The 27,335-nt window shown below is 36.2% G+C and overlaps 2 protein-coding genes across 8 annotated transcripts in view; one reads left to right on the top strand and one right to left on the bottom strand.

Moving 5' to 3' along the window:
- The window catches only part of LOC588264 (pendrin), a 44,370-nt gene extending 18,923 nt beyond the window's left edge, over positions 1-25,447 (bottom strand). Inside the window, exons 1-2 of one of the 7 annotated variants that reach the window (XM_787957.5) lie at positions 25,148-25,447; positions 4,352-4,684 (exon numbers count right to left, since the gene is read on the bottom strand). In XM_787957.5, coding sequence (XP_793050.4) covers positions 4,352-4,684; positions 25,148-25,181 — 367 coding nt within the window. In that variant the 5' untranslated portion in view covers positions 25,182-25,447. Of the gene's footprint in view, positions 1-4,351; positions 4,685-5,282; positions 5,405-5,856; positions 6,003-8,807; positions 8,870-19,678; positions 20,015-21,371; positions 21,388-25,147 lie in introns of those variants that run through there. The other 6 variants (XM_030973033.1, XM_011669459.2, XM_030973030.1 and 3 more) reach the window with 6 other exon arrangements.
- On the top strand, positions 9,849-14,129 carry LOC594794 (tumor suppressor candidate 2). Its single transcript, XM_794221.5, has 3 exons — positions 9,849-10,208; positions 10,765-10,894; positions 11,862-14,129. Exons 1-3 carry the CDS (start codon positions 10,033-10,035, stop codon positions 11,925-11,927), a joined length of 372 nt encoding a protein of 123 aa, XP_799314.2. The 5' UTR covers positions 9,849-10,032; the 3' UTR covers positions 11,928-14,129.
- Positions 25,448-27,335: the final 1,888 nt, after the last annotated feature.

Below are 27,335 nucleotides of genomic sequence, written 5' to 3'. Positions count from 1 at the left end.
GCTGATTTGCTGAACATTGAAGGATAATTCTTCTGTTTACATAAAAATATGGGTTGGTATCATAAAAAGAGCTTTACAGTCTGATAACAGTATTTGTTCCAAATTACAGCCCAAATATTTATCATGCTTGATAAATGAGTTGAAAGATAAAACATATATCTATCATGCTTGATAAATATCAAAGCAAGAGAATGGCTCAGAAGGCCTTGAGCTGTGTTCATCCACTGGTCTTGGGATAATAATTAAAAACCACAAACTTTCATGGCATGAAATGGTTTGTGAATTGTTTGTGGTTTTGACAGCCATTTTTGTGGAAAGAAATTTTCAATGAATTTGCGAAAATCTGTGTTATGAATTTATGATACAGTGTACTGGAATGTGATTTAACTATTTTTCGCCATATTCAACGAGCCTACATGTAGATCACTCATGAAATTCATGCATGCAAAATGTTCTTGCTTAATTGGTGTGAAGTCATCTCTGCCAGGCCTCAGATATATAGAAGTGACGATGTGTATACCAGATATGCCAACCTTTACATTCACCTTTCAGGGAGGATTCATTCAGAAATCAGGGAATAGGAATAATCTTTCAAAAAATCAGGAAGGCATTACAATTTGAGTGGAGTGACATATTATAACAACAATTTTTTTTAGAGACCCTCCCTGAAATTTTGGGAGGATTGGCATCTCTGATACGTATGTACATGCATACAGTGCTTTTAAATGTATACTACCTGGTACCTGTCATGTAAAGTGTACACTTACAATTTACAAACACCCAAGAAGGCAATGACTGGGGCTGTGCCGTCACGACAGGGACAAATGATATGTCTTAAAAATTGCCAGGTGACTAGCTGCCCTTTGGCATGTTGTTTACTGACCCCTGAGGCTGATATCATGTGACATCATATCATGTGACATATGCCCCCCCCCCCCCTCCCTGCAATTCAAATTGGCTTAAATATGGTACAACAAAATATGAGATATACAGTGTACACTACATGATGACTCTGATGGGTTTTCATGTTTGTTTTTGTCTGTTTTTTTTTTATTTTGTTTTATTTTGTTTTGCCTATTTTGTTTTTTTGTGTTTGTTTTGATTTTACCTGTCTTTTTTCCAAGCTGTCATTTTATATATAAATCCTCAATGAATTAATATAGTTCAATGAGTGAAATTTTGAGTAAATTGAAAACTTGAGAATGTTGTGTTGGAAATAGACTAGGAACATCACTTTTGAAGTTGTAACAACATTAAGAGACTCTTCCATATAATTACAAAGATTAATGATTTACCAAGTTTTTAATCAACAGCACGATCCAGCTTGAGCACCCTCTTGAAAATGAAACCCTTACCGGGCATCATTTGCTTGAGACATTTGAAGTATATGTACTTTCAGGAAGAGATGAATGATGTCTGAGATGGAGTGCTCATTATACACATTATTATCTATCCCAGTAATGCCTAGCATCAATCTGATTTTCAATGTCATGGTTATCATTTGTATTGAATGTTATGTACTCTCAAAATGAAGAAAGAAGCAAGGACAAAAACAATTGAAAGTCTAAAATATCCTCCAGTTTTGAGCATTAATCATTAACTACAAGTACACAATGAACGTTTCCACTTAAGAAGTGTTGATTTATCATTAATTTTCAAGTCAAAAATAGTGTCTGGCAATATACGGAACAGATAAAATGCAAAGAAAAGCAAAATCCTGATGAAATAAGTGCATAATGAAAGTAACAAATGAAACAAATCTTCAAAGTCAATACTGTCAGGAAATGATAGTTCAAGGCTTCAAGCTTTCACAAAAACAGGATAAATCAGCACAGCACCTTGTTTCTTTTGGCAATGGTTTGCAACTTGGCTTGTATAAGGTTATGAAACCTTTATAACAAAAACTCACATGTGACAAAATCACACAAAACAAACAAACTTTGTTAGATACAAAGGATTGATCGGAGAACCAGGTCTTCAGGCAAACATTTTGCCAAAATAGGGTCTTTCTACAGGTATGGAATAGAGGCCTCCTGGTAAAGAAGCCAAAATATTGGTTTGAAATTATTTTACCACGCTGGCTGTTGAGGGGCAGAAGGATATTTATAGCATGATTTCAAAGAGAGTTAACAATCATTTGGGGCTCCCAGCAGATAATGGAGTCTGTATACAGTAAGCAGCTCATTGGTACACTGTTAACAAGGTCCAAACGTGTGCAGTTTATGCAGGTACTTGTGCATACATAACTTCCAGAAATGGAACTTATATCTCTCCTGACTGGGTATACCAGCAAGTGCAACACATGTGAAAATGTAGTCTTACATTCTGAACATGACACGACCGATATAATAAATGAATTGTACATTAAAAAAAGAATGAACAGATGTTTACAAACGTAGAAATATTACATATACTAAATTTTATACCTCTTTAATCTCTACCGAACAACACCCTGTTTTATGTTTATGAGATACTTCATGACTTTGATTCAAAAGCTGATAAAAGGATCTCTGTCGGAAAAGAAGTCAACCCTTTATGATGGTTTGTAATACTATTGTAGCTTGCCCGACTGAGAACTTTACCCTTGTACAGGAAGTGATCTAGTTACTCTATTTCTATCTCTCCATCTATTTAGAAATCGCTCCCATTGATTGGCACAAAGCCATTCATAAAGTTGCGCAATGACTGGTATCAAGGTATTACTGATTAAAGCATGTTTGTAGATTTCCATCAATGACTTGGGGGACTGTACAGCAGGGCTTAAATTAATCCAAGGCCACCAAGGCCATGGCCTTAGATGCCCCTTTGAGTGGCCTCAATGCCCCTCTCATTGGCCTTGGAGATTTTTTGTGCCCTCTTTCCAATTCTTCCTATTTGTGCTGTAATATAGGAATGTGCCCTACAGAAAAGTGGCCTTGCCCCAAAAATATTGAAATTTAAGGTCTGGTACAGCAATATAGATAGGTTACCTGTTAAGGCCACTGTGCTTGTCATCTCCGTGGAGATTGGTGTTAACGCATACTTAAACACAGAGTAAACACCCATATGGCTCTGAACAGATAATGTACCCCCCCCCCCCCCCCTCCTCCACAAGAGATTATATCTACATGAACTGTATATCATCACAAATTCAAAGCACTCAATGAGTGCATTATCAAAAGGAAAACCTAATGCATGTATACTCCCACTCCCAAGGGATCTGCAATTGCTAGACCTACACTGTGTACTTTTTAGCCTGAACCAGTCAATACCTGAAATATGCATCGTATCACACACAAATGTGGGGTTTCTACAGATGGTGATTACCAGTAAGAAAAACGTGTAGTCTACTACCTGTAGGTCTCAACATCCTAGTGCATAAATAGTTAGTAATATGCAATAACAACCGGGTACCTTTTCTGCATGGTACACATACAGATCCTTAAGTTAAATATTACAAATGACATCACTGTGGAAATTCTAAATTGGTCAGTTTAGTTATTTTGTTACATAAAACAGAAGAGCATGCATGATTGACCAAAATGAAACACAGGTGGCAGGGAAGTGAGGGAACGTAATATTTGCCCTGCTCATCTGGCTTGCTCTCGATTAACAATTTTTTAGTAAACAGTATGTATCTATGGAAGCCATTCACCATGAAATACCTGGGCCCCGTCTTATAAAGAGTTACAATTGATCCAAATCAATCGTAAGTCCTCTAATCAATCGCAAGTTTGCAGTCCTCTTATAAAGAGTTACAATTGATCCAAATCAATCGTAAGTCCTCTAATCAATCGCAAGTTTGCAGTCATCTTATAAAGAGTTACAATTGATCCAAATCAATCGTAAGTCCTCTAATCAATCGCAAGTTTGCAGTCCTCTTATAAAGAGTTACAATTGATCCAAATCAATTGTAAGTCCTCAAATCAATCGCAAGTTTGCAGTCCTTTTATAAAGAGTTACGATTGATCCAAATCAATCGTAAGTCCTCAAATCAATCGCAAGTTTGCAGTCCCCTGCCATCGATCGCAAATAAGTTTCGATTAAAATCAACTCTTTGTAAGACAGGGCCCAGAACACCCCTCAGAATCATTCTTAGAAAAGTAATATCGCTTTGGATTCATGTTGAAACAGTAACCTTCATAAGCAACCATTCTAGATAGACTGCTCTGAATACACCTTGCCACTCACAAGTCTATGTGTACCTGAAAAGCTAGTAGAAATAGTTCAACCCAGTGACCTAAATTAGTATTTAATGGGTCAACAATATTTGAATTCTAGGACCGGAAGATTGACACATTTCCTCTCGAGCCACTGGCCAGTTTTTCAAAAATATGCTACGGTCAGATGATAATAAGAAGGAAGTACTTACCATGTGGTATCCTGAAGATACCCACTGTAAAACCGGATATAAGATCTCTCGGTAACGTGCTTTTGATTTCATACTTGGGCAACCAACTTAAGATGGGTATCACTGAAAAAAAGAACTTCTTGACTGTAGAAGGTGTACACGAGCACTTGCCGGCCTTCCGTCTGAGCCGGGTGAGCAAGGTAACCTGCTCTTTGATGTTCTCTGTGTGCTGCTCTTGGAAGCTCTGTTCAGTGTAGGCTGGTCTGGAGACGACGACATCGCGCCTTCTCCTCAACCCGGAATGCAAGTCTGCATCTACGTCTGTGATCTCCTCGAACGCAGCCATCGTGCGATCTATAGAGGAGAAAATGGAAATGGGAACTTTGTTATTGGTAGAGTTAAAAACTAAATGAGATATTTTGGTACTGTAATGAATACCACTGTTGACAAATTTTGAACTTCATGGTTATTAGGTAAATTCACTTCTAATAAGTCATTGAAAGTCAAAGACATCATAGAAATTATTCCATGTACTTTATTGTTAATGTTCGACCATCCAGATGAGATTCTTGTGTATTCTCAAAGCATATATCCGAAGCAGACTCCATATAAATTCCCATGGATAAATGACATGCTATTGCTGGCTAAATGACATGCTATTGCTGGCTAAATAACAGTGCAGTCCGCATTCAGCAACTATCTGTGCCTTTTACAGTAGCCTATACTGAATCTTTACTTTTATAAAGTCATCATTGAATTGGCGACACAACATCAAGCTTTTTCGTTTACTGTAATATTTTGTGATTCTGGTCTGCCAATATGGTGATGCAAACATGGCGAGTTGAAGAAAACAAATTCTGTGATTTCTTTAAAATAACATATTTGCATTAAATTTTCCCCAGGGCCAGGCGGACCAGAAGTTTTCAATCCTGGCCTGTAAAGGCTGTAATACCGTGTGATGAGCCCATCAGAAGCATGGGCACAGGGCCACTGCACCGGTGGGTTAAAAAGTCCAGGGATCATAGAAGACGGAGTACATTTCTTGACTACGGTATCTTCCTGGCTACTTCTTCTTATCCTTTCACTTTTTTACTCTTCTTCTTCCTCTTCTTCTTCCTCTTCCTCGTCTTCTTCTTCTTCTTCTTTTTCTTCTTCTTCTAAAACAAAAGTTCTAGTCTAATTCTTCTTATTATTATTATTCTCAACCTAACTCCTCTGGGCTCCTCCTCATCCTCCTTCGAAGTCTAACTTTCTTTAATTCACATTGCTACAAACATGTAGCCGGTTTGGCCGACACGAACACACCCCCTCCGATCCCAGCACGTCGGCCACAGCCGAGCGCTCCGCATGACTTCAGCGGACACCTGAAACCTCGTCAACCGGATTTGGCCGGGAGAATCACATCCACACACCACTGGCATCAGAATCAGCCAGTGGTAGATAATTCTCTGTCGCCGTCACTCTCACTCAGCTCAGTTCTAATCTTGTACCCTAAAATTTTCACACACAAAATAAAATCTACTCACAACAGCACAGATGATAATAATTAATACAGTAGAACAGTGCAATATTCACCTATACGTTCGTTCAAGATGAAAAAGTTGTTGTAATGTCGCAGTTGAATTCGTGTAGTAATTTTTGTACCCGGATTTTATGATGACGTCATATACACATGTACGTACCCGTACGTTTTCGTTTAGACCTTTCGTTTATCGTTATACATTTCCTGCGCGATTATTGTCGTAGCCGTTTGTTTTGTGATTCGTGACCTTGCGCGCATCTTCATAAATGTTTGAAAACTACCCCCCGCCAGCGGCACCGAAATTATTATACAAGCAAACCAAAGTCTAGAGAAAAAGAAAACAATTATTCGATAATAAAGAATGACACAACACACAAACAAAACAAATCAGAATAAAACAAAAAAGTATTCATCACATTTGTGAGAGTGTCTTCCTACAAAAACACACCAACAATCAAGCAGGGGCGGGGGAGCGTCTTTCATTTTTTAATTTTGTTTTGAGGGGTAGGGGGGCACAAACAAAAATGGGCACCGAGCCTGGGGAAAAGAGGCACCTACAATGGGAAACCTCAAAGCGAAAATATATACAATTTTTAGACATTGGTATATATAGCACATTGTGCTAACATTATCAGGGATGATTTCAATGTTTGTTTCTCTCTTTACATATATTATCGTCCAACTAAGATGTACTGTGCACCATTAATTGTGATGGCCAGAATATTTATTTGTGAGCGAGCAAAAATTTGAAGATTTGTGAGGTTGCAAGTGCGAAAAATTACATCCGATAAAAAGGAAAAACAATCGGGTTTTAATCACAAACTAATCATGAAAGACTGACAATATCTTTAATAAGAAACAAGTTATATAAACTTTAAGTGCGAGCGAGCTTTGGGTGAAATAAAAGAAAAATTGCTCTTAGTCGCTTTAAATTGGGAGCACATTTTATGGTAAAATGACAAGGAGGCACATATCCGGCGAAAAAACTTATCGGGAAAGAAAAAGAGCACAAGTCTTAGTAAAAAGGGGAATTACCAGAGGTGAAAATGGGGCTTTTCTTGCACCTAATAAGGGGTACTCACCAGAGATGAAAAATGTAATAATGAGAACGGAAAGGGGGGGGCACTTAATTATTGCAAAGGAAAGGGGGGCAATTATCAGAAGGAAAATGGCACTAATTAGAATTAAAGGATTAGGTGCACGTGTCAAAATAAAAGGGGCAGTTATCAGAGATGAAAAGGAGCACTTATAAGAAAAAAAAGAGGCACTTTTCAAAATAAAAGGGATACCTCTTAGATTTTTAGAAAAGGCTATTATAAGAGGTGAAGGGGCATTTATCAGAGATGGTATATGGGGGACTTCATGTACCTGAAAAGCGGCACTCACATGAGATGAATAGGGGAACTTGAGAGAATGGAAAGGGGAACTTATAACAAAGAAAAAGGGGCACATATGATATGTTAATAGTGGCATCTACTAGGGGCATGTATGAGAAAGGGAAGGGGCTCTTATTAAAAAGGAAAAGAGGCATCTTTCAGAAGAAAAAAGGGCACTTATTAGAAAGAAAAAGGGGGCATGTGTCAAACTGATAATAAAGGGCACTTATCAAAAGTGAGAAGTGGCACTCATCAAAGATTAAAAGGGGCACTTATCAGAAGGGGCACTTATCACAAAAGAAAAATGGCACTGTTAAAGTGAAATGGGCACCTTTCAGATTTGAATAGGGGCAATGATTATCATAGGTAAAGTGGGCACTTATCAGAGGTAGTAAGATGTACTATATGGTTACGGAACGGTGGGCACCTATTATAAATAAAAAGGGGCACTACCTGATAATGTGTGGGGGCACGGTGCGTTATAGGCTACGGTATAAGCGTATTTACATTTGGGGGGGAGATGAAATCACTTTAAAAAATGTATAAAAGTGTATGATTTAGCCTACCACAAAAAGATAGATTTTTAAAAAATTGTAGAAATGTCAATATTTACTATAGTTGCTCAAAGTCGGTCGATTCATTTGAATATTGCACTTTCTTTTTTACTTCCGTTCTAAAGAACGAATATGGCCATTATGTTAATTTATTTACTAATTACAATAGGTATATGAACATTTCTAGTAGGCCTACAGATGTCCCGAATATTTGTATTAGTTCGACAAATACCAATACAGCAAGCAACCTGTACAAAAAATAGAATATTCTATGAATATACATACATTAGACAGTATTATACTGAAAATGCCAAGAGGAACAAAGTCCAACGGATGCAGAAAAACAGCAAAGTCATCTCTGTTTAACAAATACTACGCATACAAAATATGAAAGGCTCCTTGTTTAACTTATTTATGTTATGTAAGTTGTTCAGATTAGTCATCTCAAACAATGTAGACACCACCCTTACACCTTCACGATTAATCCTGAAAGGAAAGAGGAAAACCCAGGATAATAAAGTCGTAAAATCAACTGTTAATCCATAGGACAGCTTAAAAGCATGCTGGTCCTCATTTGAATATAACAGTGTCGAAAGCGCTTGTGAAGTTAAATCCGTCATGCCTCTTGTGTTTTCCATCTAGCGTTGTAAATTGACATATTTTCGAATATATCTGTACTTGTATATATAATTATTATGTATGATTGTATGTAAGCTTGGCAGCTGGAGGCGGCTTTCTTCCAAAAGCTTTGGTATTCAAGGTATTAAAGGTATACATACGTGGTTATTATATAGCGATAATTTTGAAATATTTGAAAAAGCGTCAATTAGTTTCGGGCGGTGAGGTGACTTCTTTGCCATTTCAACTTGTATAGAGTCAAAATAAATAATTAAATGTACATAGATACATAATGACCTACAAATTATGTTACTGCAATTCTAATTGAGCTCGTTTGCTTCGCTGGCTCGCAAAAATTCCAGTCTCATGGCGAAAAGCATAAATGAAACTGACATTTTACGACTCACCAGTTTTGAGAAGACCATCCATGACGCTCTTCAGCTTGACTTTCAATGAAACAAACAGACAATAGGCCTGAAAAAGCATTAGGCAGGATATATAGGAAGATAAGGTAAAAAAAAAAAAAGCATTATTCTTCCTGTGAACAAGTGAGGACGTTATTCTTTATTTTACAAGAAAGCTGTTTGTAGCTGGTGAATGTTTTTTTCTTAAGAGGACCAGAAAACAAAATAATAATTTTTTTTAAAAGACAAAAACTTACGTTAAGACAAATCGCTTTGTTATCTTTGTTACAAATTAGTGAACTGTTACTTTTTAAACTGTTTGAAATTAAAGTACATGTCTAAAAACATAAAGAACATTGTCCGTGAACCAATTAAAAGTGAGGGCGACGTTCTAAAGAGATCGGGTCGCATAATTGAATTTTAGGTCAGAGTTGTGCAATTTAATTCTATCTGAAAACAGTATAATAAAAACAAAGGATATGAAGAAGTCACATCAAACAAACAAACATACAAAAGTTCTACTTTGTCATTGAAATTTGGGAAAGCATGGGACAAATACAAAAGATTGAAATTTTTATTCTTCTGTCGGTTCATACTTTTTCATGTTGTATATACTTATGTTTTCGTACGTTATAGAATTTCTACAAATTCATCATTATTTTCCTCTTCTTCCTTCTCCTCTTTTTCTTCTTCTCCTTCTTCTTTTTCTTCTTGTACTTAATATCATTTCTATCATCAGTTTAATGTTGTTATTATTATTATCTTTAATAAGTAGTTCTTTTAATTTTCTTATCTGTCTGTAAATATTACTATTTTAACTTATTAATTTTATACATGTCTGTAAGGGACCCCACTGGAAATAAGCTCTCGAGCTTTCGTGGGTTATCCTGTTCAAGCTGACTTTTTTTGATCTGTTATTATTGTATATTGTTGTATGTTGGAAGCTTGTCGAATAAAAATCAATCAATCAATCAATCAATCTACTTTGTCATTGACACTCACTGAGCAGCGGTTTTTTAGATTCCTTTTTATCTTTGACATTTCGCGATACCGTAGATGAAATCGCGTTTTATCAATAAACTGTGTAATGGTGTCAGTGAAAACAAACGTAATATCTGTGGAATTGTAGGCCAGGATCCTGTATATATGATCGTTTTGATTTTACATGGACACTCTTTAATAGAGTATGAAGTAATATAGGTCCGTTTTGTATATTTCAAACCACAGAATGGGTGGTAAATCATCATCGTTTATGCAGAAGGTCGTATCACCAGTGTCGCAGTACATGGGATACGGGGAGTCGGCGGGGGACGAAGCCAGCAAGAGTGGACAAGGCAGAGTACTGGGCGAGGGGTTCGGGATGCCCGTGAGATTAGCTAACCCGTTTGTTCTAACGCGGACAAGGTAATTTTATTTATGATCATCAATTAATGAAGTATTCTAAAATTATGACAAGAAAAGAGAGCGATTAAAATTAATGATTTGATAACTGTGCATTGCAGTGTATTCAGGGAGCTCTGCCGCCGGCCGCCAAAGGGGCAAAGGCGTCGGAGCTCCACAGCCTGCATAGGAAAACGATTCAAACAGCGGGTTGGGTCACATTTTTTTCACAATGTAAAGAAATAGTAATTGCAATTTTGACTTACAATGTTTTTGACTCCTCTGGGCATCCGTTCAGCCACTTGAAGTTGTAAATTGATGAAGTCTTTGAGTTTGGTGGGAAAAAGGGTGATTTCTCGTCCTTAGTCAATTAATCCCATTTTGTATAGTCTAGGCCTATAAAGTATATCGCGATCGTTGATTCAACATGGCGAAGAGAAAGAACGCATGCGTGGTATGTTTCTTTAATGTTTCGTACACTATAAAATTTAACAAACATTGGTAACGTAGACAATTAGAAATGGCATGTTTCATTAAAAAAAACTACTATTCTGCATTTCTGGTTCCTTTTTTTCTGCAGCTCCATGTACTTTGATGAAGATGGCCAGGTTGCTCATGAATTTTATGTGGAAACTCCAGTAAGAAGTAAGACAAAGAAAGGCAGGAGGAGAATGGGGATGAGAAGGATTTATCATAATATATTCCCACAGGTAAAGTAATGTAATTTGGCAATCTTGATGTCTAGGAGAAATCAAATACGCAATGCATTAATCTTTCAGCTCTTTTTTATTTATTAAAGTTTAAGTGTATTGGCTAATGTAAAGAAAACCTGCAAAATACAATGTTATAGTTTACGTCTTTACAAGATCACAGAATTAATGGTATTGGAGTCAGGAGGTGTAATAGTGTTTGGATTTTTTCCAAAATACTAATTGTAAGCAGAAACAAACTTGGTATGGAAGACAGGATGATGCTTGCTATTTGTACCTCCAGTGAACCCTAGTTAATCAAGTATTTCCATATTTTTTCTATTTTAGAAAGCCAAGGCAAGCATCAACTCATCTGTTTGATACAGTGTATGTCATGCAATTTTATAGTGATTGAGGGATCTGAATGCCACAAGATATCAAACTGTCTGGCAAAACATGGTCATGGTCATGTACAGTACATGTAGCCTTATCTTTTTCATAAATGCTTTTAATGAGATAGGGGCTCACAGAGTTTCTAGTGTCAATCTGAAAGTTGTCTTCTCTTTCTCATTCTCTACAGCAAAGGCATGAGAGCATTGAGCACTTATCTTGAAGATTTTTTTTATTCATTCCCAATTAGTTATAGAATAGAAAAAGTGCATGCATAGAGAAAAAATGTGTATGACATCAAAGAATTCATATAAGATTGGAGATAGTTTAGTTGATACAGTCAAACCTGCTTTAGTGAACGCCTGTCTATAAAGACCAAGTGTCTATAACAAGCACATTTTTTGTTTCCCTTGAAAATAGTTTCACATTGAAACATGTACTAAAGGAGCCTGTCTACAAAGACCACTTATTGTGTTTCCCTTGGGTGGTCACTATAGACAGGTCGGACTGTAGTACCTATAACACTATTGTTATTGAATATCTCTGGCCATTTGTATGTTTTAAAACTTGATGGTCTGTGTGTTTCTTTATTTAACAGGGAGAAATACCGGTAGACCCACCTAGGTTACGAGGAGAGATTCCTGCAGTCATGACCGAGCTATGACAAATACTATCCATGTATATCAGATGAAATACAAGAATTTATGTGATGCTGCTCTTTAAGACAGAAATGCCAAATATTATTGGGCTGCATTGATGATTGTGCACTGTTCTGTTCATGCCGAGAGCCTGTTAGAGAAACGCTGGTGATGTCTCTGATAAAATCAAAGGTGCAAAGTTAAATGTGAGCCGTAACAAATAATGTTCAGAACAGAGCCCAACTTGGGCTTGAGTACAAATGTTGTGGGATATTGGTTCAGAGACAGAAATAGTCAAAAGGATAAGCTACATTTATACGACTTGCGCACAAGTCTAAGATTGCCTAAGTCAACGCATTGAACTCAGTCCCGTCAAGTCAAGGTCCACGAACATAAAGTTGACTGAACATGTACCGGTAGTTGGAATCCAATGTATTTACTCTTTCTAGGCAGCTTGTGGCATCTGATGAAACCTGATGATGTAAAAGCACTAGAATGTAATTAGATTGCTCTCTACTGAACAAAGGGCAAAGTAAACAAGAACAGATGTAACACATGTTTAAGAAGAGTTACACTAGTAAGAGATGCTGTGGAGAATCAATGTGTAGATTTGAAATGTCTTCATTGCAATTTAGAGTGTGAAAAATATTGGTATGAGCGGGCCTGTATCTCATATAGTATTACATACTGAGGACTGAGGAGAATATTTTATACATGTAACGATAAAGTCATTGTTTAAGGCATAATGAATATAAACCTTCCTTTGTTGTCAATGTTGTCCTTTACATTCATGTGTGTTCCTTCTATGTGTTTGTGTACTTCTAGGCTTCCTTTGATTAATTTATGGTCATGACAGAATTGTGTTATTTAATTTGTTGTTGGACCTTAGAAGCTATCATTCAATCATGTCAGCAAATATAAAGACAATCACCATTAGAAGAACAAATGTGAGATTGGATGCTAAAACAGTTGTAGACTTGCAAGCATAAAAAGGCTTTTAGTGTGTGTATACATGTATCTTGATTATCCCTGTTATTTTGGTCTAGCACTTACAGCCTGTGTTGTATGTATAGTTGTATACATGTACATCATAAGTGTTTTTAGAATATTGAGTGTCAAATGTGGTGATATTTTACATCTTCAGGAATTGTCCTTGATTCGGCAGGTATGCACTATATACATGGTATATTCTTATGAAATCTAAGCTGCAAAAAAAAATAAAGCAAGCACTAAATCATTCATTGTGCTTTGATAATATTTTAGAGATATCATTTCTGACCAAAATCTGTGAAACAGTCGAGAGCTATTATCCCATGTTTTTTGGTGTACTTTTTGAGAACTGATGAAAGAAACCAGGTGAACATTCTTGGCATAGTTTCTGCATAATTTTTGTGCCGTTTGAAAATGGAATTGAGTGTATTTAGGTCTATCTGTAGGTAAGGATTATGATAACATGTACTGTTATCTTTTGACCAATCTTGACTTCTGTATCAACATTCCTAGATCAGAGTATTTACCCACCAATGAATGATAGAACAAATATATTTCAATATAGTCTTGTATGCTAGTAATTTGACCTTCGATTTCTTCAGGTAACTTGTGTCACAAGAAGCTATTTTTAATTTTATTCAAGAGCAGAATGAGGGAGGAAGGAATAATTTTAGCCATGCATCATACAGTTATTATTATACATGTGGTTAGTTTGCTCTGACTAAGTGCTGCCCATCGTACTAAGAACAGAATTCTCTTACATACCTGTACATGTACTTTATAAGGATGAAAACTGAAAAGTCCTGTAACTGAAGTGTATAGATATAGTTATTAATGGCTGGTAAGACAAGAATTATGAGATCTGAAACATGGAAAGCAATTCTTTGTATTTGAAATCAGTCCTGTGCTTTCTTCATGAAAATAATTATGCCTACTGTAGTACCGGTATGCATTATTGTAGAAAATGGCTGTTGACTTTGTTTTAATGTGGTATTTTATTAAACATTGAATGTCTGCCTCCAGTGTTAAGCACTTTGTGGAGTTTTTGAGCAATCGTTGCCATATGCCTCGCATGTTTTGCATATTTTTATAGTTCATTTTTTTAAATTTAACAATATGCTTTTCAAAACAATATACAGTATGAACATGTGTATATGTTGCCTTTGTCAAGACCAAGAATGCTCAGGAGATTTAGTTTGCAAAGTCCATAAAATAATAAATATGATATAATTACTAGATGAATGCTGTAAACAGTGCATGTTTGATGTTGAATAGTACATTGTAAATGTGATAGTGAGTATGAAATTACATCATCACATCCATATTCACATAACTTGTGAAGTACACAGGACAAGTGGCTACTGAAGCTACCTGACACAAAAACAAAAGTAACTCAAGTTAGAGATTATGCTTTCAGTTGTGCTGCTCCAAAGCTTTGGAATAACCTACCGCTAGACATAAGAAAAGCCTGATCTGCTGCCATCTTCAAAGCTTTGTTGAAGAGGCACTTGTTTTCAGAAACTCCGTAGTAGTTTATGATTGTGTGTCCGTAAAGTAGCACTGTTCGGGTTTTTTCCCAATCACAGTGCAGTAGAGTTTATTAATATAGTAGCTGTTCTATATAAATTGATCTAATTATTATATAATCTTATGATAAATTCAAAGTCCATCCTGTATAGAAAGGACCATCCATGACCATGGGCTGCATTTCTGGTGAATATTTTTTTCACAGAAGGCTACAAGTATACTCAACAGCTATGCAGGAAACAAAATATACATGACCTGGGGTTTCTGAGGATTGAAATGGTCATCACTACAATCAGATATGACTATGGTATGTGTTCTGAGGTGCAATCTTAATAGTTAAGTTACATGATATTTAATACTTGTGTTGTGTGTTCTCAGTATACTATTTCCCAAGTGATATCACAATGTATATAATATAGATCTACACTGTAAAGCTGATTTGACTGTTCATGCACTTATCAGTTTTTTTTGTATATCATAATGACTGATGTTAGAAAATGATACTGTGTGAGATCATTATTTGATTTCATCTGATGAGAGCAAGAGGGTCATTAGCTTGATATTAATCCATTGCCTACTGGAACCAGGTGGGTCCTGTATAAAAGCCTATGGGTATAAAATAATTCAGTAGTCAATAGGTTAAATGATATTAAGCAAATATTAATCGACTACGAGGGTAATGGTGCAAACTATCATCGCCGAGGTGATCTCGGGGCTAGGCTACTATCTAGATGGTAGCCCGAGATCACCGAGGCGATGATAGTTTGTATCCAGTGCCCGAGTAAAGGAGGTTAATATTTGTTTTATATCCCACATCGGCAATAAGGTCTATTTAAAGTGAATTTTACATAATAATAAGAACTGATTCTGCAGACAGTTTAGCTTCAGCTAGATTTTACAAAGCGCAACATGCATACATGTAATACAGTCGATGCGCGCTCATTTGACATTGACATTGACTTTGACATTTCGTGTAACCTACTTTGCTATGCATATTCAATGGGCAAGGGTGGGCAAGCGGGGTAGCAGCAAAAAATTACTTTACAATAAGTACTATCTCAGGTAGATAGTACTTATCTATACCTTTTTCGTGCTCTGTACAATCGCAATGCAAACAACTATACATGAGGGATATAAAGGTTTATATTCACCTTCTTGCTCTTAGCTGGTGATTTGTTTCATTGATTATTTACATGTGTGTATAATGATTATGAATGTATATGCAACTTGTTCTTTCTCTAAGTTATACAATTCCAAATGTGTTCTGAGAAGAACAAGACAATAGACAATATGTAGTAATAAAGAATCTGAAGACTACAGTATATCTTTCTGTTTGGTTTTCTCTGAATGTTGATGTTATCGAGTCAGCTTAGTGAAATATTAGAATGCTGGGGTTTAGTTTATAATATAAATGTACTGTATGTACATGTATATCTTTTAAACAAAGTTTGACATAAGCACTAATTGTATAGGTTCTCGGAGTAGCAGGCCATTGTTAGAATTATATATTGTATGCTAATGAGGATTATACAAGTTGATTACTAATACTGTGCAAGGCTATTTACAATGGACAGTATTACCGAAGCTATTAATACGTCCAAGGGTATTTGCCAAATTGTTTACTCTTACACAAGCCTATTAAGTTGCTACAATTTGTAAAAAAAAAGGTAGCCTTTATATGACCCGATCCGTTACAAAAATTCCTGCTTCACTCGGCGGTAATTACATGTAAGTGATTATGTATGCAATACCTGTATAGTGTACTCTTAAAAATAATCAGTGAAAAAGGTGCCGAACATGAGTGTAGTTTTCATGTCCGGACTAAGTTATGCAATTCGATGCCACAGCCCCTATACATCCTGATAACTCATTTTGTCCAGGTTAATGATCACTTTTTTCGGACAGTTAGCAAGATATTTCTCAGTAACGCAAAAAGCCCACACCTCCTTTATTTATTTTTACAATTTGTTTACAATTTTTTGCAAAAAAAAAGTTTTGTTTATTACAGCACAGCAGTTACTATCGATCTAATAAAAGTATACGTGAAATGTTATACACGTTCAATGAACCATTTCTAAAATTGAAGCTTTTTCCGATGTTGTAAACGGTGTATAAAAAGAAAAAAGAAATAGGAGTGTCATGTCATTGAACTTTCATTTTTAACATGATTGCAATGATTTTCGAGAAATCAAACCAAGACAATTTCAATACTCAATTATTAATCCCATAGAAATCAAGTTCGGATTACGTAATACGTCATTATAATGTACTCATTCACATTTTAATAGGTAGTGGACGATGATTTCAGAATTACTTTAGGTTGAGTTTTCGAAAGTCTTTGCGATCGTGTTTTATTCATTTTATATCTCATTTAAAAAAAAATCCCAATCCGGACAACTTCTGGAGATTTGATCCTCTTAAAGTGCATGGTATCGACATGTCTGTCATTATATGAGAATTATTTCATTAGTAACTGATCGCAAATTTTCCCGGACTGACCTTTGTCCTATTAAATATACTTTGAGTGTTATAGCGCTTCTTGAAGTATAAGACCAAGTTCTAAGCACAGATCAAGACGTTCGTAAGGGATGATGACCGACTTAAGAACTGAATATCTCGGGTATATCTTGCCCTGCCCAGCTCGTATTACCACGAAGAGTTACAAAAAACGTTATTAGGTCATTTTTATTCGAAGTTTCCGGTGACTTTTTGATCAAGATAAGTAACGGTTGAAAAGGGGGATTAAAACATATGAGGGCCAGGGGATTCTATCTGTACCCGGTAAAGTAGCTTGCTATAATGGTTGTTTTATGTCACTGAGACTGTTTTAAGCGTGTACGTACGTATTTTTATTCTCAAGGACACGATTTACGTATTTGAGTGGACATTTTCTATTTCTTACATTATACACCCTATTTTTCTCCATTCAGCAAAAGTTGATTTTCAAACAACAAAATATCATCGGGAGTATATTACAAAGAAGAGGAATGGAGATTAGAGAGAGAGAGAGAGAGAGAGAGAGAGAGAGAAAAGACCCGGGGGAGGGAGAGAGGGAGAGAAAACAAGAAATGAGTTCTAACTCTGGACCCAAACTATACCCATGCAGGGATAGGCTTGTTTCTGCCGAACATTGATCCTAAATCTAACCCTTAACCCAAATCGCAACCCCTATCCCAAAAGCTACAGTTTTTACGCAATACAACCCAGAGCACATATTGGATTACCAATAATATACATGGTGTAAAGGCATGAAATACAAATGTGAAAACTGTGTTATAACGGTTAACACAATTCCATTCAGATTGCATTCATTTCAAAATTTAGTATAAAATCTGTAATATACCAACTACGTAGCAAACGAAAATTGCTCTCTAAAACTGAGACATAATATCGGTAGCTTTTCAGACAAAATTGATTTCAAGTTTTGAAAATCTACAAAAACTGTATGAAAAGAAAAAAACTGTATGAAAAGAAAAAAACAAAATCAACATATTTGAAATTAATGAGTAACTTGTAATATCATAGTCTCGATTAATTTCACGTGTTATTAATGAAAGCTAGAGCGGAAATCAGACGGATGATATATTAATGCATTGTTGAGACCATGGACCCACCATGATGAGACCATGGTATTTTGTACATAATTATGGAATGTCCAAACCGCGGGTTTCACATGGAAAATAGCAACATCGTGGGTATATATATAGAACGATGTAGGAACTAGGAGATTACGGAGCTAAAACATGGATCATGGTTTCAAATTTTAGAGACATGTGCATGATAGGTGATTTCACCCCCAAAATAGGTCATGACAATGATTGAGTGTACATAACGAAAACGACAAAGATAACGAGCTCTTTTCGTCATCGAAAAGTGTGACGAACATGATAAAGTGAATGTTACAGACATGAAGCAGAGTTTTGCATCCAAAATATTTCAAAAACAATGACACCTAGTCCCCCTAATTTTATGTTTGATTCAATGACAACATGGTTGTACAAACGGACCAATGAGGCAATGACACTGCTACAATAGGAATGAGAAGTGAAATTTTGTTCAAAACTTTTTTTATTGTCATGTTCTTTCCAAACAAACTCGAATCTAAGGATGGCATTCAGATCATGTGTATTACGACATTTATCCAGGGGAAGGGGGGGGGGGGTTCGACCGGTCGGGGGACTAGCCGACTAGGCGTGCATTATAGGTCGGGATTTCATGTGATAAAAGGTGGTGGGGTGGGGGTAATATACCGGTTTACTGACATAATATTTATTCAAATTTTATTCGTGATACTGTTGAAAGAAATTTTGTTCTTGACAACACGAAAGCTTGTCCAAGGCTTGCCCGATATAGCAACATGTAATTTAAGCACTGGATTCCAAGTATTGTAGTTCATGCAATCATCAATATCTGGTTAATGGAATACCTCGTCTCTAAGTCCCCTGAAAAAAACCATCCATGCATTTTAATATGTTAGTATAAACTCTTCTTTTCCTCGGCTAATCAAGGGTGGTGCGAACGGAGGAGAATCCATCATTCGTTTCTAGGTCCCCTGGAAAGAAAATCCACTTTTAATATGTTAGTAAACCGGTGTAATGTGGGGAAAAAAACTCTTCTTTTCCTCGGCTAATCATTAAGGGTAGTGGGAACATAAGAGAATCCATCAACAATGATTGTTAGAGGTGATTAGTGTCACAAATAATAATATATACAAAAAGAGAGATATTATTTTGTTTCAAACTGAGTCCTTGAATAACCGAGACAATCCGAAAGACCTATATATTCCACCCAACACCTGGATATACACTCGGATAGGTCCCTCGGAGAGGACCTAAAGCCGTCGGCCGTCTGGTTGCTTACCTAAGCATTTATGCTTTCTTATTAGCAGTCAGGTAAAATAACCACCACCTCCACCACCTCCATACACAAATAAATTATTATAGGCCTGCACAATATACACTAAGCTGTCCATGCATTGATATTCACATTCAATCCGCAGTTCAATATCTTTCTCGGATTATAATGAGACTATATTGTTGTCGTCCTCGTCGTTTTTGTTGTGGTGGTGGTGGTGGTTTGATGGTGATTGTCAATCGTATAGTTGGAAAGGTATGGACTGTTGTTCTCTCAAGGCCACTAGTGTTTTGAAATTCAAATTGATTTTGAAAATGAATAATGAATGTCCCACTTTAGATTTTGTAATGTATATATTCCAATTGATATTTTTGAATATACAATGTATTAAAAACGCAACCCCTACCTTTTTCGGTGATCTCTGTATGATTCTCCATTGCGTCTGGAATTATTACCGCAGTGAATAGTCCATGCATACACAAGCAGGAATCCAATTTTTGTCTTTACTACTTGAATTTGGGTAGCAGCGATTTTTATTTGCGCACAATGATTGAACCGGCTACTGATTATAATACAATGTACCAGGAGACATGAGTATAGCCTACTCCTATATTACGTAACTTGGAGGTTGATGATTCCGATTTTTCTGACCATGGAGATAAAGACGCCGAACAAATAAAACTACCCTTTACTAATTAATTTGTGAAACATATACTCAACAAAGGAAACTACACCCATTACCTACAGACTTCCCTCTTTAATTTCTACAGTTAGAGCTTTCAGGGGGAGGGGGCAATTGCAGTAATGGGGCTAGGGATTATAAATAAAAAGAAGAAAAAAAAAGTAACGCAAAGAGGGCATAGGCGTTGTTTGGGGCAACTGCCTGGGATGGCAGCCTTTTTTAAAATTTGCTATAATATTAATAGTCTGCAACCTAATAACAGAGAGGGAAAAAAAAATCATTTATAATACTATATATATATATTATGGTAGTTAGTGGAAAGGTGAATAAACTTCATTATGACGTCATCCAAAACTGCACTGTGTGACAAAAATTATTATATTGTAGGAAAACAATAACAATGCGAAACCATTTTTTCCGAATACGATGCCGCCTTCAACCTATATAATTATGAACCATTTGAAAACTGAATACTGTTAGGTAAAAACTATAATTTCATGTAACTGTGTAACTTATTAACCATCGGTTTCAGCAAGTGAAAGTGGAAGGAAGCAGACAGTGTCGAGTGCCATCTTTAATTAAGAAGCTTTATCACTCTTGGTATAGACATTGACAGCAGGAGTCGAGCTTTAGTTCAATTTTAACCAAACCTTACTCCTTTTATACCCTCGTTCAATCTTAATGCTTCCATAAAGGTTGACGTGTTTGAGGTTAATGTTTTTGATGACAAATTTAGGCAAGAGGATAGAGGGAGAAAGAGAGAGAGAGAGAGAGGGAGAGAGAGAGAGAGAGAGAGAGAGAGAGAGAGAGAGAGAGAGAGAGAGAGAGAATTGCAGTATATTATGAATATGTATATAATAAGTAGAACAAATAATTCAATTTCAACTTCAGTGGAAAATCCTCTGTCACGGCAATATACAAAAAGTAATTAAAACAATTGAAATAAAAACCCTTTAGAGCTCACTTCTCATGGGTTTTTATTTCAATAGTTTTAATTCAGGCCTATAAGAATAAAAATGAGAGAGAAAAGAATATTAATTTCTTATACCAAGTGAGAAAATACGGCGTCATAATTATGGTGAGCAGGGGACCCAAACCCCATAATAAAAGATTGGCGCCGCCATCACTGCCCCTTCAAACCATGGCTACACCTTTAAAACAAAATTCGTCCACATTTTTTCCTATTCCATATTGAACATAATGACAATCCTATAAATCCTTGCTTGGTTTTATTTACAGTATTAATCTAGTGTGTGTGTGTTAGCTAAAGAGATTGACATTCCTTGCATCGCTAACTCGGCCTATAATTTTCATAGTGTAGTTGTTGTTGTTGCTCTTCTTCTTCTTATTATTATTATCTAATTCTTCTGCTAAAACAAATCGATCGTGATTATGTATTCAAAAACACAATTCGTACCTTTTTCGGTGATCTCTGTATGGTCCTCCATTGCGACTGGAAAGTATTACCACAGTGAATAGTCCATACATATGAATATAAATCGACCGTGGGAGGCAGTCGTTTGGTGTTAAGGACAAGAGGAGTCCTACCGTGAAATATTTACTTCCTACAGGATTCAGGAATAATTCACTTCCCTATAACCATAATGTACAAAATCGGGTAAAATAATCAGAATAGGAAACCGTTTGTTGAAAACCTTGACTTTTGATCTAGTTATCCATGAAACAATCAGTGAGCGTATCTCATAATATCTATCAAAACAAATTAACGCTAGGTGATCGAGCATTTGCATGTGCAGCCCCAAAACTCTGGAATAAGTTGCCACTTGAAGTCAGGAAATCACCATCTGTAAATATCTTTAAATAAAAACTGAAAACACATCTTTTTCATTAACTGTAAATCTAAGCATAACAGGAGCTCTTGTAGCGCAGTAGAATATAATACTTAATGTTGGATAGTTTCTGCGCTCTATAAATGTATTATTATCATTATAATTATTATTATCCACTGCCCAAACATAACCATGCGTTTCTACATCTTTGCATTACTCAAGTAAAACAAATGATTTCTTTGCAAATATGGTATAAATATAATAAATTTATCTAAATTAACGATATTTCATGATAATGTCTAGATTTGCCAATTTCGTAATGTAACCCAATTTAATGCATTTGTCTTTGTGAAGTGCCTCGATACGCATTATTTCATTAATATGTTGTAAATAGTTGCATTTTAAGATGCAGAATGAAAATTGCATATAGGCTTACGTAATCGTATAGGCAGGGCAGGCCATAATGTTTGTTTAAAGCCTCGGTCATATGCCATTACGAACTGCTACGAACGCCGTACGAACGATTCCCAGACAATGGAAATTCGGGAAGACAGTGGAAAAACAGGGAGATTCGTACGAAATTATCGTTCGTACGAACCTTTGTGACCGTAGCATTACCCATGCAGCAACAACTATGCATTTCGAATTCTGAGATACAATTATTCGTAACAGGTGAATGAAATAATTCGTATTGGTGCACTTCACAAAAGACGTATGCATTAAATTTGGGCACATTGCAAAAAATGACTTATTGGTTTTTCGATAAAGGTCCTCTGTCTGATAAGCATAATTATGCAGTGCGTCCCAGAAAAAACGAAACCAAGAATTATCAATGTTTTATCATAACTTAATCACAATTATATAATCAATAAAATGACATGCAGGCTTAGATTCTCCTCTTTCATTTGATGCAACTCATATGATGCATATTTCATACATGAGTGATTAAAATCAATTTGAAGAGAGGGAATCAAAGTTATGATAAAACATCAATATATTCTCGGTTTCGTTTTTTTTTCTGGGACGCACTGTAGAATCATAACGAAACTATTTCACTTGATGCATACTTATAAATCGACATACCATTTCAAGTTAAACAAAAAATTGTGTCATGTGTGTCCATTCGTTACTGTGAATTTCTTTGCTTACACATACTAATCATTTTAAACTTTTTCTAAAATAAGACAGAATGTTTTACTGAACAGTATAGTTAAATAAAACTGTATTTTTTAGGGAAAACAACACATGATCACCTTAATGACATCGACACTGTGACACAGAGCGATATGAGGTCACTGTTATCTGATACACAAGTCATGAACTTTAAGTAACCCAAGACGCGAGAGAATTTCAGAAACTAAATATAACTCCGAATTGCTTGAAGCAACTATGAATCAATTCGGGTCAAAAACTTGTGTGATGTCAACTAGCTCGTATAAATTCGCTGAAATACAAAAATTTCTATCTGAGATCATTTTACAACTTCGTTGGCCTGCACTCGTGATTTAAATTTAAAAATATATAAATCTTAATTTAACATAAATATTTTGCCTCAGAGTTCAAACATAATATACACACTTGTAATACTATGGTTTTATATTATGTATACAGCCGATTGTGTATGTCACATATATCTTGCATAGTTTTGGTTTGTGTTTTATCATGATAATAGACATAAATGAAAAGGATAGATAGAAAGTTCAACCTATTTTTCTGCATTCTGATCGAAAGATATTGCTGTGATGATACGTCGTATAGGGTGTTGCAATGCAATGTTATGGTGTAGACTGTTATATTTTTTAGACATTTTTTGCATGCAGTCGGAGATTCGTTTCTGGCTAGGCTAGGATTGCAATCATTCTTTAAGTAAGGTTTAAGGTTAAAGGGATAGTTGAATTTTGGTATAGAGAGTACAGTTTTGGTCAAACTGAAATTTAGTAACCCAAACCTGCACCTAATATTTATAACTGCAACATGCTCGAAAGGCTTACAAAAATTACAAACGACTGAGAAATAAGCCTCTTAACAATTAAAAAGAGCCATTAAACCACATGAGGGCATTCTCTAAAAAGTTATAAGTTTCAACCATTTTTAATAACAAAATTGTGCATGTTATGTTTTGTTAAATAGAGAGATCACCAACAACTATTTAAACACATCAAATGAGAAGTGTAAACATTTTTTGTCTTTCAATTGCTGGTTCAAAATTATCGAATAAAATGTTGCGGGGCCCCACGAATATATAAGAATTGGTTATATTTATGGATATTTCAGCCGTCTTTGAACCGATTTTGATCAAACAAAGATAATTTTGTCATTTAAATTGTATGCTCTTTCAAATTTGACACTCAGTTTTTTCATTATCTCACAAAAAGTAATTTTGTGTAGCAAAATTTAATCATTAGTCATTATTTTAAAAAACAAAACATGCACAATAATTAAAAATGGTTGAAACTAATGACTTTTCAGAGAATGCCCTCATGTGGTTTAACGGCGCTTTACCAAAAATATTGTTGGTTATGGTTAGGTATAGTGTCGGATCCTGAGTAAAGTTAGGAATTCGGATAGTGTAGAAAATAGAGCAATTATTTCAAGAACAATTAAGTGTTGTAAAAACGCAAGTCTTAATTATTGAAAGCAATTCATTGGACATGTTCGTGCGGATATTTAATGTTGCATAACTTACAATTTATTTTAAAAGAAGGTGTCGTTGTTTTAACCATGGACCCTACTAGGTCCATGTTTTAACAGACGCCCAGCACGAAACACCTGTTTGAGGAGCAGCTGAGAGAGTGGGTTTTAATTCATAAGCGGATGCATCATTATAAGAGCGCGCGGGTCGTCGAAGGTCGTCTAGATGATACAACATTCTCGATAAGGAGAAGCACATCCAGGTTACATGACAGAAATCAATATAAGACCTTGGAGTATTGTAAAGCCTTTTCCCAGTTTCCCTTTTTTGTGTGACATTCACTCCATGCTATTCAGTACTAGAAATGCTGAGCACTTCGATCGTTGCTACTTCGGGAAAAGATTACCAAAATAAAACTTTGTTTGAAAGTTGACACCAACGCTTTTGATCGCTGATGAACAATTTCTAAAGTTCCTCCTACGACGTACCGCATGATCATGTTTATCAACAATCTTACTTGTAGAAAAAGCTTCTAGGAAAAAATTAATGAAAAGTTCATCAAAATAAATTGCTGATGATCTTTTAATGAACTAGTTAGTTAGGCATTATCTTGCATTTATCCAATTAATGGAAAAGTACATCTGAAAGTTTATCGACATCTAGATCTAAAAACCCTTATTGACCAATGGGAACACATACGTTCTAGATATTGAGGTTTAAGTAATAATAATTATCAATTTCACTTTCAAAGTTAGATTAATGTGTACTTACAGCTGTTGGTCTTTAGACCTCTTCCAAGAGTCATGATCGTATCGGCTAAGCCCCGGCCAGGGATCGACTTGAAAAATATAACTCCTATGTACTATAACCACCAGCGACACTGAATCCCAGGACTCTCCGGAGTTAATGAACAGCACCTCAGCTAAACGTCTAGAGGCCTGTGACATCAGGTGAAGGTTCTCAGAGATTGGAAAAGGAAGAGGGGGATCGCGGTATAAAACAGTGGGGTCATTTCAATGACTTGCTAGCTAGGGGCTAGGCCGTACTCAGTGAACCGAGGGAGTCGGTTGTCTGGTAATTTAGCGACGGGGGTTGGCAGGATGAGTCCTGCACTGCATTTAGAACTGATCGCTGATCATTTTGAACATCCTCACTCAGTCAGTGATGAGTCAGGGGCGTGACGGTTCACGATCGAGTGCCGGGTGAATTGCGACCGCCTTTATCCTGTTCACTGGACTTTCCTTTTTTTTTGGTCAAGACTAGATGGTAGAAAGGGAAAGAAAACACGACTGAGTGTCCTTTTATGGGTAGGGATGTTTTCATTTATCTACATGCTCAACCAATCTGTGTGTTTCCAAAATAGCAGAAGAAACGACAAACCTGAAACAAAAATCGAAGGCACTTTCCGTTTGACTGATTGATGAATTATGTTAACAAAAATGTATGTATTGATCTAAGACAGATCGAGTTTAATCAAAAGGATTGCGAGGTATGACAATTATTATTGGCTTATCAAATTATATAGCGTTGAAAATATTGTTTACTTCTTTCCTTCTTCAACTTGCTGATACCACACCACACCAATACTCAAAAATAGGCTTTGAAACTAATTACTATATTACCACTGCTTCCATTACTAGTACGGAAGAGAGAGAGAGAGAGAGAGAGAGAGAGAGAGAAAGAGTTAGAGAGAGTGAGTGAGGGGAAGATAGGGCGGGTGGATCGAGGCAGGGAGGGAGGGAAAGAATAAGTAGAGGGGGCTTGGGAGAAAGTGATGATATAGAGGAAAAAGAAGGTGGGGGATCGATTGTGAAAGGAAAAAAAAAGAATGAAAGAGAAAGAGAGACTCTGGGCGAAAATGGGGAGGGGATCAACTAGACAAAGTGAGAGAGACGGGGGAGAGGTGGGAGGGGGTGAGGAGAGGGATAGAGAGAGAGAGAGAGAGAGGGGGGAGAGAGGGAGAGAGAGAGAGAGAGAGAGAGAGACAGAGAGAGAGAGAGACAGAGAGAGAGAGGATGGGGTTGAGGGAGAAAGAGAGAGCGACCGTAAAGAGGTTCTAGCGGTTCTATCAACAGGTATAATATTAAGAGGATCATAATTTCCTGTCATATTTGCCGATCATCTAATTACTAGGTGTGACATAATGACTTGCTCTTCAGCTAGTGTAGACGAAGGTAGGCCCCCTATTCAGTGACGAATCCTAGCTGTATTCTTAACTTGCATTGTACAATTTTTGGTACGATAGTCTGTCGTTAATACTTCAAATTGACTTCCATAGCACTTGTGTGATGTGTTAAGCCATTATTAACAGGTGGCCGTGTATGCGAATTTGTTACTAATTTGAAGTCGAGTCATTTAGATGGGTAATTAGTCGTACGCTTTCTAAAAAAAATAATAAAGTGTAGTTAGATAATGGGTAACAGATTCAGAGAGGCCTAATAGAAGTGAAAAGTTGTTATACGAAAAACTTCAATGAATAGAAGGGAATGGGTGCTCGCATATGTGCGTGTATTCCTACCAAAATGGGGCTTGCCTCCTTGGACACCCCCCCCCCCCCCCACTCGTGGCTACAGACTCTGTCTCTCTCTCTCTCTCTCAAACACACATACACACATACGCCCACCCACACTGTTTACTAATATCAAACTAACTTATATCAAGTTTTTTTCTTTACTGAAAAAATATAGAAAGTGAGTAATACGACAGGCCTCTCTTCAAAAATGAATGCGGATAGATCATGGCAATTACGTCATAAGTGGGAGAAGGAAGAGGCATTATTGTTATTTTTGTTATTATGGGGCAGTAAATTACAAAAATATTTAGAGTTACCAAAAAAAAAAATCCATTTGCTATTTCTATTGATTGACATCATTTATTGTTTTCTTTTCCTATTGTAATGTCTCACCTCATTTTGTTGAACAGAAGTTTGTAATCTCATCTTTCGGAAATAGAACATGTC

This window comes from Strongylocentrotus purpuratus, unplaced genomic scaffold, assembly GCF_000002235.5.
Source record: "Strongylocentrotus purpuratus isolate Spur 01 unplaced genomic scaffold, Spur_5.0 spur5_scaffold_6, whole genome shotgun sequence".
In the NCBI taxonomy this organism is placed as follows: domain Eukaryota; kingdom Metazoa; phylum Echinodermata; class Echinoidea; order Camarodonta; family Strongylocentrotidae; genus Strongylocentrotus; species Strongylocentrotus purpuratus.
Note: the sequence above shows the minus strand (reverse complement) of the source record. Positions and strands in the feature narration are given on the sequence as shown.